Source organism: Macaca thibetana, chromosome 8, assembly GCF_024542745.1.
Source record: "Macaca thibetana thibetana isolate TM-01 chromosome 8, ASM2454274v1, whole genome shotgun sequence".
Classification (NCBI taxonomy): domain Eukaryota; kingdom Metazoa; phylum Chordata; class Mammalia; order Primates; family Cercopithecidae; genus Macaca; species Macaca thibetana.
The window spans coordinates 31,863,163-31,882,107 of NC_065585.1; the positions used below are offsets into that span (position 1 = coordinate 31,863,163).

Genomic DNA, 18,945 nt, shown 5'->3' on the forward strand with positions numbered 1-18,945 from the left:
ATGATTCAGGAGTTATTTACCAAATAAAGAAAATATGGCTAGAGAGTGAGACCGAAGGGTTGGGCTTTCCAGAATACAAAACAAACTGACTGCTGTGCTAATGAGGGTGCCATGTACCATGCACTACTGTGGCACTTAGTGGATACGGGAATGGGGGAGGACCATCAGCAGGTGCTCACCCTATAGATGGGGAATCATATGATCACTGCTAGAACCACTAAGAGAGGGCTGCTGCCACCAAAAAAGGGATCCTCAAAGCAATACAGTCACTTCCACAGTTGCTGCCAGAAGCAAATGAAGAGAAAGAAAGAGAGAAAGGAGGAATAATAGCTTCTCTCCGCTCCTCAATTTCTAATCTCCAAATTCAGGTTATGGACATATGTCTGAGATGTGGATTAGACATCCAAGTGGGCATGTAAAATAGGAATCAGATATATATACTTAAAGGTCAGGTAAGAAGTTATCTGAAGATAAAAATGTTTCACCTATGAGAGTATAGATGTTATAATGTTTAGAACTATATTTCATAGTATAAATAGTAAAATTTTATATCTTCCCATGTGCATATAAAATAGCTAGAGTGAAGGATGGTTGCAATGATTTAACATTGGAACATCACAAAGATAATGTGTTTAGAAGGAATTTAAAATGATACTCTAAAACAAAATGTCTGCTGGAACAGTTTGCTTGGTTGGTTGGTTGATAGGTTATAAAAATTTAGCCAAAAATTTTTTTTTCATTTTTCTTCTCCCTACTTTCCCACCACTTTACCTTCTTTTCCTCCTTTGTTTTCACATTGTTAACATATTAGTTCATTTTTATTAGGTTGGGGCAAAAGTAATTGAGGTTTTCTCCTTTAAAAAAATAATGGCAAATCCTCAATTATTTTTGCATCAACCTAATAATATTACCTCCAACCTAACTTGCTGAAATTATCTGGCAACTGTTAATATAACTATTATGTTTAACAGCATGCCATCTCGTATGCTGCCTCTAAAACTACATTTTTGTCACATTCACGAGCATATTTCAAATTCTCCACAAAATCAGTGATACTTTTGTGTGTAAATGAAGTCTATTATTTTTTGTTCCCAAAGACTAATAAAAATAATTGATTATGGTTCTGCATATAATTGTCCAATTAACATTTACAAACAATTTTATCTTCATAATAGTTTCCAAATATGCCCATCAGTACATAATTTATGAATATGCTTCTGTTTTATGTATATTTTTGTTGATCTAATGATAAAAATTATATTATTTAATTTTCTTAAATTTTTATCATTTACAAAATAGTATTGGAATCTTTTGAATATAAATTAATGTATACACTTATGAACATGACTATTTAATATTATGCTTGCCAATATTCTCTCTTTTAGAAATTCGATAGCTAATAAATTTTTTATTTTACATTCTTGTCATCTAACTACAAACCATATAAGAATAAACTATTTCTATCGTTCTTCTATTCCATCAAAATTGTACTGAAATCTCAGAGTTATATGGGTCCCCTAACGAAATAAATAATAATTACAAAGTAAACTGTAAACATCCTTTTAAACTAGGCATTATTAATTCAATACCTGGGACACATTAACAGCTATAAAATATGGCAAAATGCTAATTCCTACACCTAGTGAATATTGGCTTAAAAACATTATGCGATTATTCTAATCTTGTCTGTGATGTGTAAGTAGAACTTCTACTTAGAAGTAAGTAGAAGTAGAACATTGCAAAATGAGAATCTATCAAGGAAGTTAATTTTATTGTTATTTTCACTATAAAATACTCATTGTTGTTTGTCTATTGATATTTATTTTACTTCCTTTAGAGTTTTTTGTATAGAATACACACCTAGTTCAAACAAAATGTATTCCCTCACTCTGACTTTATCGATGATTTCATATAACTTTGTGTACAGTCAATAACATATTTCTCTATTAAACCTTTCAGTATATGATACACTGGTGGCTACTAGTAGGGGAACAAACATTTTGGGTTTCCAGGACAATGGTGGTTTCTTGTCTATTTCCATAGTGTAACTGAAAATGAAGTGCTCTCAAAGGAATCCCAAATTAAAAAGACTATCTGCTAGCCTTATCAAAAGTATTTAGTATTTTTTATTTCTTCCATGTGTGATCCATAATACCTTAGCTTTCCTTCTCACATAGAAACTTCGATAGCTTTTCAAAGAAACATGTAATTTTCCAATAACTGTCCTTAAATGCAGTGTTAAAAAGAAAATTTTAATTCTCCCAATTAAGTCCTATCATAGTTATCATGAAAATGTTAAATGATTGAAATAGTATGATGAGTTACTTTAATCTAATCGCTCCATTTTAATGCCATAATATTAACTGATAGATAATGGGGAAAGTCACATATATTATAGCATACTTTTATGTTTAAAACAGATGCCTAATAGACAGCACAACATTTATTGCAACTTCAAGTCATATTTCCATGGTTTTTAACAAATAAAATATGTAGTTATTAGAATTTATTAAAATATAATTAAATTGGCATTTCTCATATTAGTAAATCTCACATAAATATCCCTAGAATGTTGAAAAATAGAGCATTCAAATATATGAAGATATTATTATGTAATTACATTTGCTAGTATTTGTTAACCTTAATTATTTTCAATATTGTGAAGTAGAAAATTTTAACATTTTATATTTATTATATAAATGGGTAATTTAAAAAAAACATGTAAAGAGCTTATAAAAGTACAAGTAATTTATTATTTAATTTTAACCATTTTCCAATTTAAATGTTAGAATATGGCCTATGATTATTATTTAAAAATAGTAGATTAATTGACTGAATGGCTTTTCATGTGACAAGAAAATAATGATCATTTGAAAACACTAAATTAGTCCATAAATCATGTCTAAATTCATTACTTAGGTAAATGACCGTATGTATGTTCCATGTCACTGCATTCTCATGTTGATATTTTCTTTATGATGTATTCCAATGAAGACAGATTGTACTTTAATTTAACCTAAAATGATTAGAAATAATGTTTTGACATGTTATGTTATTTACCATTTGTACTGGGATATATGCATGCATACACACAAGTAAATAATCATCTCAGAGGGCAGTGGTAATAATTTTATAAGAAAGTGATATTGGGCACAATGGAAATAATTAATGGCTATACATATCTTGTAAAAGTAATTGCTATATTCTCAGTCACTTCTCTCTAATAGCTTTGTAAATAAAATACTGACTTAAAGACAGAATCGAAACTTTTCCGAAAAGGTTCTCCACATTCCTAAATTTTACAATATCTAGAATAAACTATAGTAGAATCTTTATCAAAACATCTTTAATCATCACCATCATAAGGCTTTATTCAAAAGCTCCAGTTACAGTGCTCTTTGTATTTTATGTAAAATATATCTCTTCATAATGTATTTTTAAAAATATTTAATTCAACAAAACTGGTAATGGAATAGATCCTCAGAAACTTTCTATACTTATTTTGGATTAAAGAAATTATGATTCGTCTTTACCATGGAACATATCACAAAGATTATGTATTATTTAGTGGCATAGATTGTATGTGCAAACTCTCTAATGACTGGAGGATATTGACAACGAAAATGCCACATTCTAATATATACATTTTAAATGCTTAAAAAAAAACACAAGTTGTGTAAATTTCATGTTTTGCTAAAAACTGAGAGTCAGTGCTAATTAATATTACCTTTCTGGGAAAGAGAAGGAGTCATAAATTTGGAGTTAAATTCTTATTGGTATGGATTGGTAAGTGGATCAAATGAAAATTGTCAATATGGGAAATGTAAAGCATGCATTTGTAGAATGGTGTTTTTTATTTTGTTTTAGTTTTTCCTTAATGAATACACAGTATTCATAAAGAAATACAATGACAGTCACATGATAAAGTGTGTGTAATGCTTTCTGATAAAAATATCTTTGAAATACACGTAAAAAAGTGGCAGGGTTTATTGGAGGAAGTCGGTTGACTCAATCTCAGTAATTATAAGTTACTAAAGACACAGCTGTATTTCTCTCTCTCTCTCTCTCTCTCTCTCTCTCTCTCTCTCTTTGTCTTCTAATTGAGAATCTTTATCAATGCTCTCACCTCTCTCGGTCATAATTTTTTTTTTAATTGACCTTAAATATATAGCTTGTGATGAGTCTTTACTAATTCTGCATCCAAAAAGATAAAAAGTCGTAGCAATGATAAACTTAGCAGAAAAAATAAAAGACCTAGTAGAACAAAATAGCATATACTTGAAGAAATATTATATTTATCCCAAATACTCCAAGTTTGTTATAACTAGCAATAATTTGGTGCTTCAAGAAGAAAACTGAGTGGTATGTAAAAGAATTCTCTAATTCTCAGGTTTGTCATCTTTCTCAAGAGTAGCTAGTTTGCTAAATGCTTGGCATTGTTCTAAGTGATGTGCTTGTGTTAACTTATTTAAACTTGACAGGGATTTAAGGGGGAAGTACTATTTTCATCTACATTTTGCCAATGAGGAACCAGGAGAGGCAGGTAACCTGCCCAATGTCACACAACAATAAATGGAATCACTGAGATTTACTCCGGGTAGTCCAGCTCCAGAGTTATCACTGAATGAGTTTTTTTGTTTGTTTGTTTTATAATTAGATGAACCTTGGGTGGGTTCATCTTCAAAATAATTATGGTAAAAATAATATTCCACATACTCCAGCAACTGTGGTAAGCTTTTACAAGCATTATCCCAATTAAATTTGCCAACATAACAATGGGATCATTGCTAGTATTTACCTCATCTTATCCCTAGTTTTTTGGAATAAAGTAATTTGTCCAATATTACACTGTTAATAAGCAGCAGAATTAATATTTTTTTCAATTGTATATTCTAAAATACAAGCTTATAGTCACTAGAGTCAACTGCTTCTTAGAAACCTTAGAAAAATATATTAATTAATATTTGCGGGAGTTTATACAAAGTGGGGACACTGTAAAATATACTTAAATTGATTAATTGCTCAACATAATTTTCCTGTATTTCTAGTTTTCTCAATGATTCAAGATGGCCTTTGGAATTAGAGTCATGTATAGCCTTAAAGATCAGTGATTCAAGGGAGAAAATGAGAAGAGAGACATTATAGAAGCTTTGAAGTATTTGCAGCAGAAAGAGAACAAATCGGAAAGGTTGACTTTTGAAGAAAAATTTTAGTAGTATATTTCATGGGTTCTGGAGAAAATGTTGATCCTGAAGATCAAAGTCTAAAGTCATTGGTAAAACAAATTTTATGGAAACATGGTATCTTTAAACATAGTGAGTTGAGAATATCTACATTTTTATCAATATCCATTTTTGAAGGAAGAAAAAGTTTTCTCTAGTAGATAGTAATTTATGTTTTTCTACTTTAAATATCAGGCATCATTTTTATTTAGATAGAGGAAAAAATGCCAAAAGTTAGAATAATGAAAATCATGCACAGTTTCACACAAATAGTTAAGAATATACTGTCAATATCATCTTATCTAAGAATCATTTGCATATTACTGTAACTTGTGCTAGAAATCAAAGGAACACGTCTGTGACAAAAAAGGTGAAAATAATTTACTAGAAAACAACCTACTTTGAAATTATTTGGAGAGGAAAATTTCCTTAACAGGCTGGTGGCCTTTTTGCATTTCTCAGCGTTCAGAAAAAAAATGAAATATTTCAAGCAGGAATTCTTTTAATAACAAGAATTCTAGGTTTAAGGCTGGCTTATGATGGTCAAGGATAGCCTTTGCTAACTTTCAGGAAATCAAGAATTTGCAAAATTGCAGGGAAATACCAGTGATAAGCTCAGTCGTTTGCAAAATCAAATGGTTGTTTTTAATAAGAATTCTGTTAAGTCAATGCATAAACCTCACCTCTAAAACTTTCTGAAGTACCTGTATCTACCTGCCATGGCATGATAATGGCTTACACTTTTATTCACATTCCAAATCTTATGGAAGTGCCTCATTGACAAATATTTACATCTATACCCAGCATATGTTCCCAGCATGGTGAATTTGCCTTTCTCACACATGTTTCTTTCTGGAATTTTATATTTCATAGAAGCTTCAGCTCATTTACTCTCAACGAATGATAAAATTATTCAAATGTTGTCACAGCCATATTTTTCTTTAATATTACTGCCAGTGACATCTTGACATAACCATGAATTATTGTGCCGTGCTTCATGTACTCCAATATCAATAGCATATGCATGATTTATTTTAACAGAACAGCCATTACTTTAAATATCAGCTTGTTCCTGTGGTTTTCTTGTTCATTGTGACATTAAATAAGCTAATAGTTTGTTTCAGCAGAGAATTCTCTGTATATCCTTGGATCATTTTTAAGAACTGTCGAACCAAAGAAAAATTATAAGATAATTCATATCCAAAAGTCTTACTGTGAGTAATGTGAAATCACTGTGCTTATGCTGGTGGTATTAGGTAACATATCTTAGCAGTAGCAGGATAGAGTGCAGCAAAAAGGGAAATGGAGCTTGAGTCACATCACTAAAGAGAGTAGTATTTAATGACAATTTGTTATCCAAAAAATACACTAGACCGTTTCACATGAATTACCTTACTTAACATTCACAAAATCCTGGGAGTTTGTAATAGCACCACTTTTGTTTTTAAATAAATCTCTCTTTCCCTCTCTCCTCTTCCTCTTTCTCTCTCCATCAGTCATTCTTTATTCCTCACCCTCTCTCCTTTCCTCCTACTTCCCTTTCTCTCCCTTTCTCTCTTTCCTCTTGCATCCCTTTCTCTCCCTTTCTCTCTTTCCTCTTACATCCCTGTCTGTTTTGTTTCTTATTATAAGCAGCAATATACTAATAACCTCTTAATTTAAAATGATGTTTGTTGCATCCATTCTTTAAAGAACATTTTAATATTGTTATCAGCTATTATACACATTACATTTAAATAGATATTTAGAGTCTTTTTTTACATTCTTAGAGATTGTATACGTGCAGTCATTCTTCTCAACTCTCCCCAAAATAATAAAATCTTACAGTTAAAACCTAATAAACATAGTTAGAGAGTGAGACAGGTATCATTCTTATCTAACAACTTTGATGCTTTAAGAATTCCCATCACATTAAGTTGAAATACAGTACGTTAATCCTCATTAATTACAAAATATTCTAAATGTACAATCTGTTATTTAAAAAACATATGCATTGAAATTTTAAATGGCTTGCTTGCAATGTAAATTTCTATCAATTTTTCATTAATTGCCAAATAATTACTTTAGTACTTTTCATATTATTTGTTGATAGAAAGTTGTAAGTTAATTGTTTAATTCTCCTTGTGACTAGTTATTCATTTCAGCATAAAACATTATTATCATTTCTAAGGTTTTACAGAGGAAATATATCAAGAATGTTTTCATCCAAAAGGGAATATAAGAAGAGACAGGATCACATGTTCTAAGTGCATGATTTCTCAAACAAGTAATGAAAACCTCTGATGAGTCTCTTGTCTAGTAAAACATAAAATGCTAAGATGTGATTGGAGGTGTATGTGGGAGTAAGGACAGGTAAGAATAGAGATTATCAATGAGAAACCATTACATTTAAAATGAAAAAAAAAATACTAGCTAATACATTGCACTATGCTGTCAGATGAGAAAATGTACTTAAAAAATTGCCATAGACAGGTCCTGGTCCATGACAAAATATTCACCAAAATAACAGTTGAAATGTTAAAAAAAAAAAAAAAAAAAATAGAAGAAATGCTGTGGAATTTTCATGAAACCAAATGTATTAAAATGAAATAATTATTCATTAATAAGAGTTTATATGCATTTTTGAAAGACACATTTAGGGTGAGAGAACATAGTTATTGTCAGGATGTGACAAAATATTCACTAATAAGCAGAGCGAATTCAGTTTCATACTTTATTGGTCACTGTCAGTTTTTGACCTACTAAAAATAATATCTGAATGAAATTTATATTGGATGATTCTAGGATGTTCGTCTCATATATTTGTTTACTAATTTAGTTTTCCCAGTAGGGAAATATCTTTGCTAACCACTGCAGTTTTTGCTATAAAGATGTCACCAACTACAATCAGCAATGGCTCCCCATTGCCTTACTCACCTTTAATTCAATGACTTCATAATCATTCTTATCACCCACAACTACTTAAAGTTGTGATGTGGGTGAAATATGTTCTTGTTCCATTCAAAATACTTGTTAAGAAACCTACATGGGCATTGTGCAAAAACAAAAATTGATTAAAATTTTATTCTGGCTTCATAGAAAAAAAAATTTCTCTTATGGGAAAGTCCTAGTGGATTGGGGCCTGAAGATACAGGTTTTTATCTTTGCTCCACTACCTGCCTACCACCTGCATGAATTTAAACAATTTACTTACTAATTGTTTACTTATAAGTAAACGATTTACTTATCCTGAGCTGTGATTTCTTCAACTGTGAGTCAAAGAAAATACAACTGGACTGTGGTACAATTTTCAAAGAAACATAAAATGTCATTCACTATGCAGTTTCATCATGCATCAATGTGAAGGGAATATAACTGATAATGTAGTAACGAGCAATATATGCAAAAAACTAAATTTTACAAATATCAAAAACAGTACAAACAATTACATGGAAAAATATTATACTTATCTATAAAATAGTATGCTTTTAAATTACCTAGATAACATGTTAAATCTAGATGAAAACAATATATTTAAATACTATAAATTTATAACTCACATTTTGAAGATACTAATCATACTAGATTTACCTTAAAATAACCATACAGTTGTGCCTGGATATTTCAAATAAATGTGTATGAGATATATGATATATACTAAGCTTTTGAGGATAACATGGGGAAAACTTACTTTCTCTGAACAAGAGTCTCTACTTAAGCTATAATAATTTTCTTAATAACTGGATTTAAATTTACATTCTTATGATGTTTCAATAACACAATTCTTAGAGTGAATAAGACATTGTTAAGATGTCATCGATAATCTCCTACCATTTCAACCCATTAAATTAATAAGTACTTACTGAGGGCCTCCTCCATGATATACGTTGACAGAAGCACTGGTTTTAGACTCCAAGTCTCAAACACTGACATATTTTTTTTTCCATATGTATTAGGATACAGGTGATATTTGGTTACATGAGTAAGTTCTTTAGCGGTGATTTGTGAGATTTTTTGGTGTACCCATCACCTGAACAGTACACACTGCACCATATCTGTAGTCTTTTATCCCACACCCCCCTCCCTTTCTTTCCCTCAAGTCCCCAAAGTTCATTGTATCATTCTTAAACATTTTGGTCCTCATAGCTTAGTTCCCACATATTGGTGAGAAAATATGATGTTTGGTTTTCTGTTCCTGACTTACTTCACATAGAATAATAGTCTCCAGTCTCATTCAGGTCACTGCAAATGCTGTTAATTCATTCCTTTTTATGGCTGAGTAGTATTCCATCATATATATGTATGAAAAATGTGTATCACAGTTTCTTTATGCACTCGTTGATTGATGGACATGTGGGTTGATTCCATGATTTTACAATTGCGAATTGTGCTGCTATAAACATGAATATACAAGTATCTTTTCAAATAATGACTTGATTTCCTCCAGGTAGGTACACAGGGGTGGGATTGATGGATCAAATGGCAGTTCTCCTTTTAGTTCTTTAAGGAATCTCCACACTGCTTTCCATAGTGGTTGTAATAGATTACATTCCCACCAGCAGTGTAGACGTGTTCCCTGATCACTGCATCCACACAAACACCTATTTTTTTTTTTTTTTGATTTTTTGATTATGGCTATTCTTGTAGAAGTAAGGTGGTATCGCATTGTAGTTTTGATTTGCATTTCCCTCATCATTAGTGATGTTGAACATTTTTTCACCTGTTTGCTGCCATTTGTGCATCTTCTTTTTTGAGAATTGTCTATTCGTGTACTTAGCCCACTTTTTGATAGAATTGTTACATTTTTCTTACTGATTTGAGTTTGTTGTAGGTTCTGGATATTAGTCCTTAGTCAGATTTTGTAAAGATTGTGAAGATTTTCTCACACTCTGTGGATTGTCTGTTTACTCTGGTGAATGTTCCTTTTACTGTGCAAAAGCTCTGTAGTTTAATTGGGTCCAAGCTATTTATATTTGTTTTTATTGCATTTGCTTTCAGATACTTGGTCACAAAATCCTTGCCTAAGCCAATGTCTACAAGAGTTGTTCCATTGTTATCTTCTAGAATTTTTATAGTTCATGTCTTAGATTTATGTCTTTAATCCATCTTGACTTGATTTTTTTGTAAGGTGAGAGGTAGGGATCCAGTTTCATTCTTCTACATATGGCTAGCCAATTATCTCAGCACTATTTGTTGGAAACGGTGTCCTTTCCCCACTTTATGGTTTTGATTGCTTTGTCAAAGATCAGTTGGCTTTATTTCTGGGTTCTCTATTCTGTTCCATTGGTCTACGTGCCTATTTTTATGTTAGCACCACACTATTTTGGTGACTATGGCCTTATAGTATAGTTTAAAATCAGGCAATGTGATGCCTCCAGGTTTTTTCCTTTTGCTTAGTCTTGCTTTGGTTATGCAGGCTCTTTCTTGGTTCCATATGAATTTTAGAATTGTTTTTTCTAATTCTGTGAAGAGTGATGTTGGTATTTTGATGGAGATTGCATTGAATTTGTAGATTGCTTTTGGCAGTATGGTCATTTTCAAAAGATTGATTCTCCTCATCCATGAGCATGGTATATGTTTCCATTTGTTCATGTCATCTATGATTTCTTTCAGCAGTGTTTTATAGTTTCCCTAGCAGAGGTATTTTCACTCCTAGTTTAGGTTTATTCCAAAGTATTCTATTTTTGTTTTGTTTTGTTTTGTTTTTGCAGTGATCGTAAAAGGGGTTGAGTTCTTGATTTGATTCTCCACTTGGGCGCTGTTGGTGTATAGAAGAACTACTGATTTGTGTACATTAATCTTGTATCTGGAAACTTTGCTGAATTCTTTTATCAGTTCTAGGAGCTTTCTGGAGGAGTCCTTAGGGTTTTCAAGGTAAACGATCATATCATTAGCAAATTGTGACAGCTTGACTTCCTCTTTACTAATTTGGATATCCTTTATTTCTTTCTCTTGTTTAATTGCTTTGGCTAGGACTTCCAGTACTATGTCGAAGAGGAGTGGTGAGAATAGGCATCCTTGTCTTGTTCCAGTTCTCAGAGGGAATGTTTTCAACTTTTACCCATTCAGTATTATGTTGGCTATAGGTTTGTCATAGATGACTTTTATTACATTAAGATATAAAGGAGAACCTATCAGATTAACAGCAGATCTCTCAGCAGAAACCCTACAAGCTAGAAGAGATTGGGGCCCTATCTTCAGCCTCCTCAAACAAAACAATTATCAGCCAAGAATTTTGTTTCCAGCAAAACTAAGCATCATATATGAAGAAAAGATATAGTCTTTTGTAGACAAACAAATGCTAAGAGAATTTGACATTACCAAGCCACCACTACAAGAACTGCTAAAAAGGAGCTGTAAATCTTGAAACAAATCCTGGAAACACACCAAACAGAACCTCTTTAAAGCATAAATCACACAGGACCTATAAAACAAAAATTCAATTTAAAAAACAAAAACAAACAAAAAACAAAGTACACAGGCAACAAAGTGCATGATGTATGCAAGGGTACCTCACATTTCAATACTAACACTGAATGTAAATGGCCTAAATGCTCCACTTAAAAGATACAAAATTGCAGAATGGGTAAGAACTCACCAACCAACTATCTGCTACCTTCAGGAGACTCACCTATCACATAAGGACTCACATAAACTAAAGTAATAGGGTGGAAAAATACATTTCATACAAATGGACACCAAAAGCAAGCAGAGGTAGCTGTTCTTAGAGAAAACCAACAGCAGTTAAAAGAGACAAAGAGGGACATTACATGATGGTAAAATGCCTAGTCCGACAGGAAAATATCACAATCCTAAACATATATGCACTAACACTGGAGGTCCCAAAATTATAAAACAATTACTAATAGACTTAATAAATGATATAGACAGCAACACAATAATAGTGGGGAGCTTCAGTACTCCACTGACAGTACTAGACAGGTCATCAAGACAGAAAATCAACAAAGAAACAATGGATTTAAACTTTACCTTGCAGCAAACTGACTTAACAGATAGATATAAAGCACATTTTATCCAACAACCACAGAATACACATTCTATTAAGTAGTGCATGAAACTTTCTACAAGATAGACCACATGATAGGCCAAAAACAAGCCTCAATAAATTAAAAGAATGAAATTATATCAAGCACTCTTTCAGACCACAGTGGAATAAAACTGGAAATCAAATCCAAAAGGAATCCTCAATACCATGCAAATACATGGAAATTAAATAACCAGCTCCTGAATGAGCGTTGGGTCAAAAGCGTAATCAAGATAGAAATTTAAAAATTCTTCTAACTGAATGACAATAATACAACATATCAAAACCTCTGTGATACAGCAAAGGCGTTCCTAAGAGGAAAGTTCATAGCCCTAAGTGCCTACATCAAAAAGACTGAAAGAGCACAAACTGACATTCTAAGGTCACACCTCAAGGAACTAGAGAAACAGGAACAAACCAAACTGAAAGCCACTAGAAGAAAGGAAATAACCAAGAACAGAGCAGAAACAAATGAAATTGAAACAAACAAACAAAAAAAATTACAAAAGATAAATTAAACAGAAAGCTGGTCCTTCAAAAAGATAAATAAAATGGAGAGACTATTCACAAGATTAACCAAGAAAAGAAGAGAGAAAATCCAAATAACCTCACTAAGAAGTGAAACAGAAGATATTACAGCTGACACAGTCAAAATGCAAAAGATCATTCAAGGCTACTGTGAACACCTCTACACACATAAACTAGAAAACCTAGAAGAGACGGATTAAATTCCTGGAAAAATACAACCCTCCTAGCTCAAATCAGGAAGAATTAGACACCCTGAACAGACCAATAACAAGTAGGAAGATTGAAATGGTAATTTTAAAATTACCAATGAAGAAAAGTCCAGGACCAGACAGATTCACAGCAGAATGCTAACAGACATTCAAAGAACTGGTACCAATCCTTTTGACACTGTTCCACAAGACAGAGAAAGAAGAACCCTCCCTAATTCATTCTATGAAGACAGCATCAACCTAATACCAAAACCAGGAAAGGACATAACCAAAAAGAAAACTACAGACCGATATCCTTGATTAACATAGGCGCTAAAATCATTAATAAAATACTAGCTAACCAACTCCAACAACATACCAAAAAGATAACCCACCATGATCAAGTGGGTTTGATACCAGAGATGCAGGGATGGTTTAATATATGCAAGTCAATAAATGTGATACACCACATAAACAGAATTAAAAACAGAAATCACATGATCATCTCAACAGATGCAGAAAAAAACATTGACATCTTGAAGCATTGTATCCAAAGGAGAAAAAGATGTTTAATAACTACACACATAAATATGAAATTACAAAATGAAGTCTTATAAAGAAAAAACTAATTGGATTCATAACTGAGTTTATTTTTAAATCAATTATCAACGTATTACAAGAAGGAGTAAAACAAGTTACCTCAAATCCTCATAATGATACAGCTATTATATGAAAATCACTTTAAAAAATACATCTTATTCTTCTATTGATTAAAAAAAAAATCTCCCATTACACAACATGCCTCTACATGCTGATTATTTAAACATAAATACAGAAACCGAGCTTTTGCTAAAAGTGAACAATTCTTCACAATGTTCTTCTCTATTAATTTGAGTAACTTAATGATAAAAGTGTTTTAAATATTGCTTCAAATATTAGATTAATACAACTGATGAATACAAATTTGAAATTGTATACAAAATAATTTTGTATGTTAATGTGTGAATTAATGGTTCAAATACTTATTGTTTCTATTTTATTAATGTCTCAAAGACAATCAGATGCCAAACAGGGTGTTTACTTGATAATAGGAGGCAATAAGATAGTTGTAGTCTTAGACCTGGCTCTTCTGTGAACTTGTTCAAGTTGTCTAATTCTTCTTGGTCTCTTGTATCTTCTAATGTAAGGATGTAATTTCATAGTATACTATATATAATATCTCATACTATATTATCTCTTCATAGAGAGATTTTTAGTCATAATTACATAAATATTGCCTTAATAGGTTCTGAGTATACTCATTTTATATAATATCAATAGCAGTCTTAGTAACTTAGAGTAGTCACTAGGTTTCACAGGACTTCCATATTCAATTATAGAATAAATTAATATCTATTTAGATATTTTAAAAAATGTATATTCCAAAACCCAGAAAAGAATTGTATATCAGTTGTCCTTTCCTGCTACAAGAAATTGCCACAAACTTAGTGGCTTAAACAACACAAATGTATTATCTTGCAGTCTGAAATGCTGAAGTCCAAAATGAGTTTAACTGGGCTGAAATCAAGGTGTTGGCTAGACCTTGGAAATTCTAGGAGATTCTAGGAAATTCTAGGAGATAATCTGTTTTTTTTTTTAATATGACTTTTAATCCTTCTTAAAAACTCTTAGATAAAATGATTATGTCTCTAACAATTAATTCCACTTTGTTTTAGGTTAACAGGATTCCATCTGCCACCTCCAGTGACAAGTACCAAATCTGTGTTCTCACTACGTTTGACCAGTGATTTTGCAGTTAGCGCTCACGGGTTTAAAGTATATTACGAAGGTAAGTGATTGTAGTGGCAAACAAAACACTGCCCTTAATGTAATCAAACAGAATTTTTCAAGTAGGAAAGAAGAATCAACATTGAGAGATATAACACATCATGTTATCTCAAATCTTGTCCTGCAATTTATCTTGTTATTAATCACTTATGTATAGTAAAATGCTATAGTTAGTGGACTTTAATATTTCATATCACTATGTGAGACCATTAAATTGCTCCAGGGTTAGGAATTAACAAAACGGAATTAAATGTGAGAGTAATAGGATACTAGACCTGATTTTTGTGTCAGGCATCGTAGACCCTACCCTAGAGTCCCTTTTGCTGTGCCGCTCTACCAGAAAGTAAACCAGTAATCTGTCTTCTCTGAAAGTTAGAGTCAAGAGAAAAAGTTCAGAAAGAGACAAAAGTTGACATCTACTCCTGAAACAGCCTTTCCAGGATAAGATCAATAATCCCTTAAACCAGGAAGAAGACAACTAAATATTTCTCAAAACTGAAGGTTGTGTTTTTCTTTTTCCTAGAAGTTTGGTAAAAACTCATTTGGCATCAAAACCTGATGCCAAATGAATAGAGGACATTTATGATCTTTATTTATCGCCCTTAGTGTGAATATTCATATATATCACTAGGAAAATATCATTTGATAATGGGATGGTGCCCGGGCTCTACTAAGAGTGTTTTTTGTTGTTGTTGTGTTTTGTTTGTTTGTTTGTTTGTTTTTTTTGAGCCAGAGTCTCCCTCTGTTGCCCAGGCTGGAGTGCAGTGGTATGATCACAGTTCATTGACTCACTGCAACCTCCGCCTCCTGGGTTCAAGCAATTCTCCTCCCTCAGCTTCCTGAGTAGCTGGGATTACAGGTGCGTGCCACCACACCTGGCTAATTTTTGTATTTTTAGTAGAGACGGGGTTTCACCATGTTGGCCAGGCTGGTCTGGAACTCCTGACCTCAGGTGATCCACCCGCTTCGGCCTCCCAAAGTGTTGGGATTACATGTGTGAGCCACCGCACCCGGCCTCAGAGTGTTTAAAGGCACAGAATCTACATGTTTTGTTTTTTAAAAAATGTGCTAGCTAAAATAATTCTGATGGCAACAATAATTTTGTTCTTGAAGGTTTCAGATAGAAATCACGGACTGATCATTTCTTATCTATGTAATTTGACAATAAAATTTCCATCTGGTTTAGGAAAGAGTCCTTTTCTTCCCCATGGGGATAGTGTATCAGATTTCATCTCCCCGGGACCATATTACAGAATTTACCACATCAGGTCTAACATTATCATAAAGAAATATATAAATACCATAGCAAGGGCAGCTAATTTCTAAACCATAAAGTAATTCAAAATATAATGTGTTTAAGGAGAACACTAGAAGATAATCGTGTATTAAATAGAATTGTTTCCGTATAAATGTTAACATTTTGCATGTAGGGGAATGTTTTAAACTAAACACTAATTCTAGTACAGTATTTCTCACTAGAAAATAATATCCTCTGGCTAATAATTTAGTAGAAATCCTTTCTCTGTTTTATAACCTAAATAATGTCGGATAGCAGCAGTTTTGAACATTATTTTCTACCTAATACTTTTCTGAACTGTCTTTTGTCTAGCAAGGGAGGATAAATTCCAAGACTTAATTTCCTCCATGGTGATAGTAATAATCGTTATTTTTCTAAGGAGCTCTCACAATAGTTGAATATTTTTTATCTTGGCAACTTAATTCATAGTTTAAAACACTATAACCACAAAGGTTTAATTTTAAGGTATAATTTTGGCAATGCTGAAGAAGAAGTTAGTAATGCAATTATTTTGTACTAAGGGCTCTTAATAGACAAACCTGTATTCTGTTCATCAAAATATAAAGATATTTTTAGAATAGTTCCATCTTTCAGGAAGTACTAACTATATTGAAAATGTACTTGTGAATTATGAGGTTGGCATGTTTTTTTGGTTTGGCTGTCAGGTTTCATGAATTCATACTAAAAAATATTTTCATAGCTCCCAATTGTTTCTTCATATACCACATTAAATTTCTATCCATCTTTTTTGCTTAAAGGAAAATAGATTCATATATTTTTGACATTTGAATGTATGTTTGGCATGTGCTGACTTAAAATATAGGATACTTGACATTCGGATAGCACCGAAGGATTGGTTATCATGCTGTAGAATCTTCAGGTATTGATTCACAATGAGTATCTTGTTCAATGCATGTTAGTTTTCAACTTAACATCTTAAAAGAATAAAAAAATATTATCTCAGTTTTATAAGTGAAAAGTCCTGGTGTTCTTTGCTGGTTTCTCTGCTCAGAGTTCCACAAGGCTAAAATAAAAATTTCAGTGGGCTGGGTTTGTATCCAAAAGTTTTGGGAAAAATCTACTTCCTGGCTTATTCTGGTTGTTAGCAAGATCCAGTTCCTCAAGATTGTAAGACCATGATACCTGTTTCCTTCTGGCTGTCAGCTGGTGGTTGCCCATAGCTCCTAAGGCTTTCTCTCCTCTCCGTGTAGAGGTCTCAAACCTTAGAGCCAGCAACTGGTAAAAAGAATCCTCCTCACCTTGGGAATCTCTGATTTCCCCTTTGATGCATCTGTCTGCTACTTTTCTCCCTCCACACATCTTATACTCTAGGTGAAGAAATTTCTCAGCTTTTAAAGTCCGTGTGATTGGTATGGCCCCATCTGGATAATGAATGCTAATCTCTGCATCATAAAGTCAACCTAAATCATATCTTCAAAGGCATTTTGGCCGTGTAACATGACATGTGTGCAAGTTCCAGAGATATATTTTTGGGGAGGTAGAGGGGCATTACTTGGCCTACGATTGCATGCTTAAGGCTATGTAACATGATCCAGAGGGAGTAGCTGCTAGGATTTCTATATTTAACTGTAGCCAATGATACTGCCAGGGCCAACTGGCATATTGTGAAGCTCAGAAATCTTATCTTGGAATTACAAAATCTGTCTCCCACTCCCCTGCATTTGGATCCAGTTTTTTGTTCCGCAATTACCTCAAACTACAACTCTGGCCCTGTGCATGATACAGTAAAATAGATCTACTAACCTGGATATCTTCTCAAGTATGATGTCTGTATTTTTAAATTTAATATGATTTTAATATTTTTGAGATAGGAGTCTCACTATGTTGCCCTGACTTGTCCTGAACCCTGGCTTCCAGCCATTTTCCTGCCTCTGTCTCTCGAAGCACTGGGGTTACAAGCATGAGCCACTGCTCCTGGCCTCTTACCTGTATTTTTAAAAATATTTTTCAAGATAATCCTAATGTCTAAATTTCATTTATTTTTAGTTCATCCTCCTGTATATAATCATTAACTATTTTTAAAAAACTTTGCTAAGACTTTGTCCTTGTGTAATAGTACTTATGAGACCTGTATTGATTACTAACGTTATTCATTGATCAAACTGTCAACAATGAGAACATGCATCAGCTTTATCTGGAGACTGTATTAAAATCTAGAATTCTTGGCCCCACTTACATATTCTGAGTCAGACTCTGCCGTAGAGCCCTGGAGTGTGCATTGTAGTAAGAGATTCACTGATTTTGATGCCTACTGAGATTGTAAATTCTATCTTTCTCTCCCTGGAAAAAGGACTAAACCAGACCAAACTAATCTGGTGTATAATAAAAACTAAGAAAGATATTTATTCAATTGGTATACTGCAAAGAGAATTATTCTGGAGAAGATACTTAATGTATCTAAACCTCATTGTCTTCATCTGTAAAATTGAGGTAATAATTCTCCCTACTTCATAGTGTTGTGAGGAATAAAATAATATATAGAGAGTGCCTAGAATAGGATCTAACATAACAAACAATCTATACTTATGAATTACAATATTGATAATATCATGATGGTGATTAAAAGAGTACTTTATTCATAATCATTTCAGTTCTATGGGGACATACAATATATTTGTATAAATTTCTATAATGGAGTTAATATGTTTTTTTGAAAAGGCTATTCACTTTTATGGTCTGTTCTTTTAGCAAGAGCTATTGAAGTCATCACACATTCCCTCGGTCCCTCCCTCCTTCCCTCCCTTCCTCCCTCCTTCCCTCCCTCCCTCCCTCCCTCCCTCCCTCCCTCCCTTCCTTCCTTCCTTCCTTCCTTCCTTCCTTCCTTCCTTCCTTCCTTCC

At 32.7% G+C, this 18,945-nt stretch overlaps 1 protein-coding gene across 5 annotated transcripts in view; it reads left to right on the forward strand.

Annotated features, from left to right (window-relative positions):
* Positions 1-18,945, forward strand: part of CSMD3 (CUB and Sushi multiple domains 3) — a 1,234,985-nt gene that overhangs the window by 157,457 nt on the left and 1,058,583 nt on the right. For all 5 annotated transcript variants that reach the window (XM_050802135.1, XM_050802136.1, XM_050802137.1 and 2 more), the window contains exon 3: positions 14,678-14,790. In XM_050802135.1, coding sequence (XP_050658092.1) covers positions 14,678-14,790 — 113 coding nt within the window. The remainder of the gene's footprint in view (positions 1-14,677; positions 14,791-18,945) is intronic.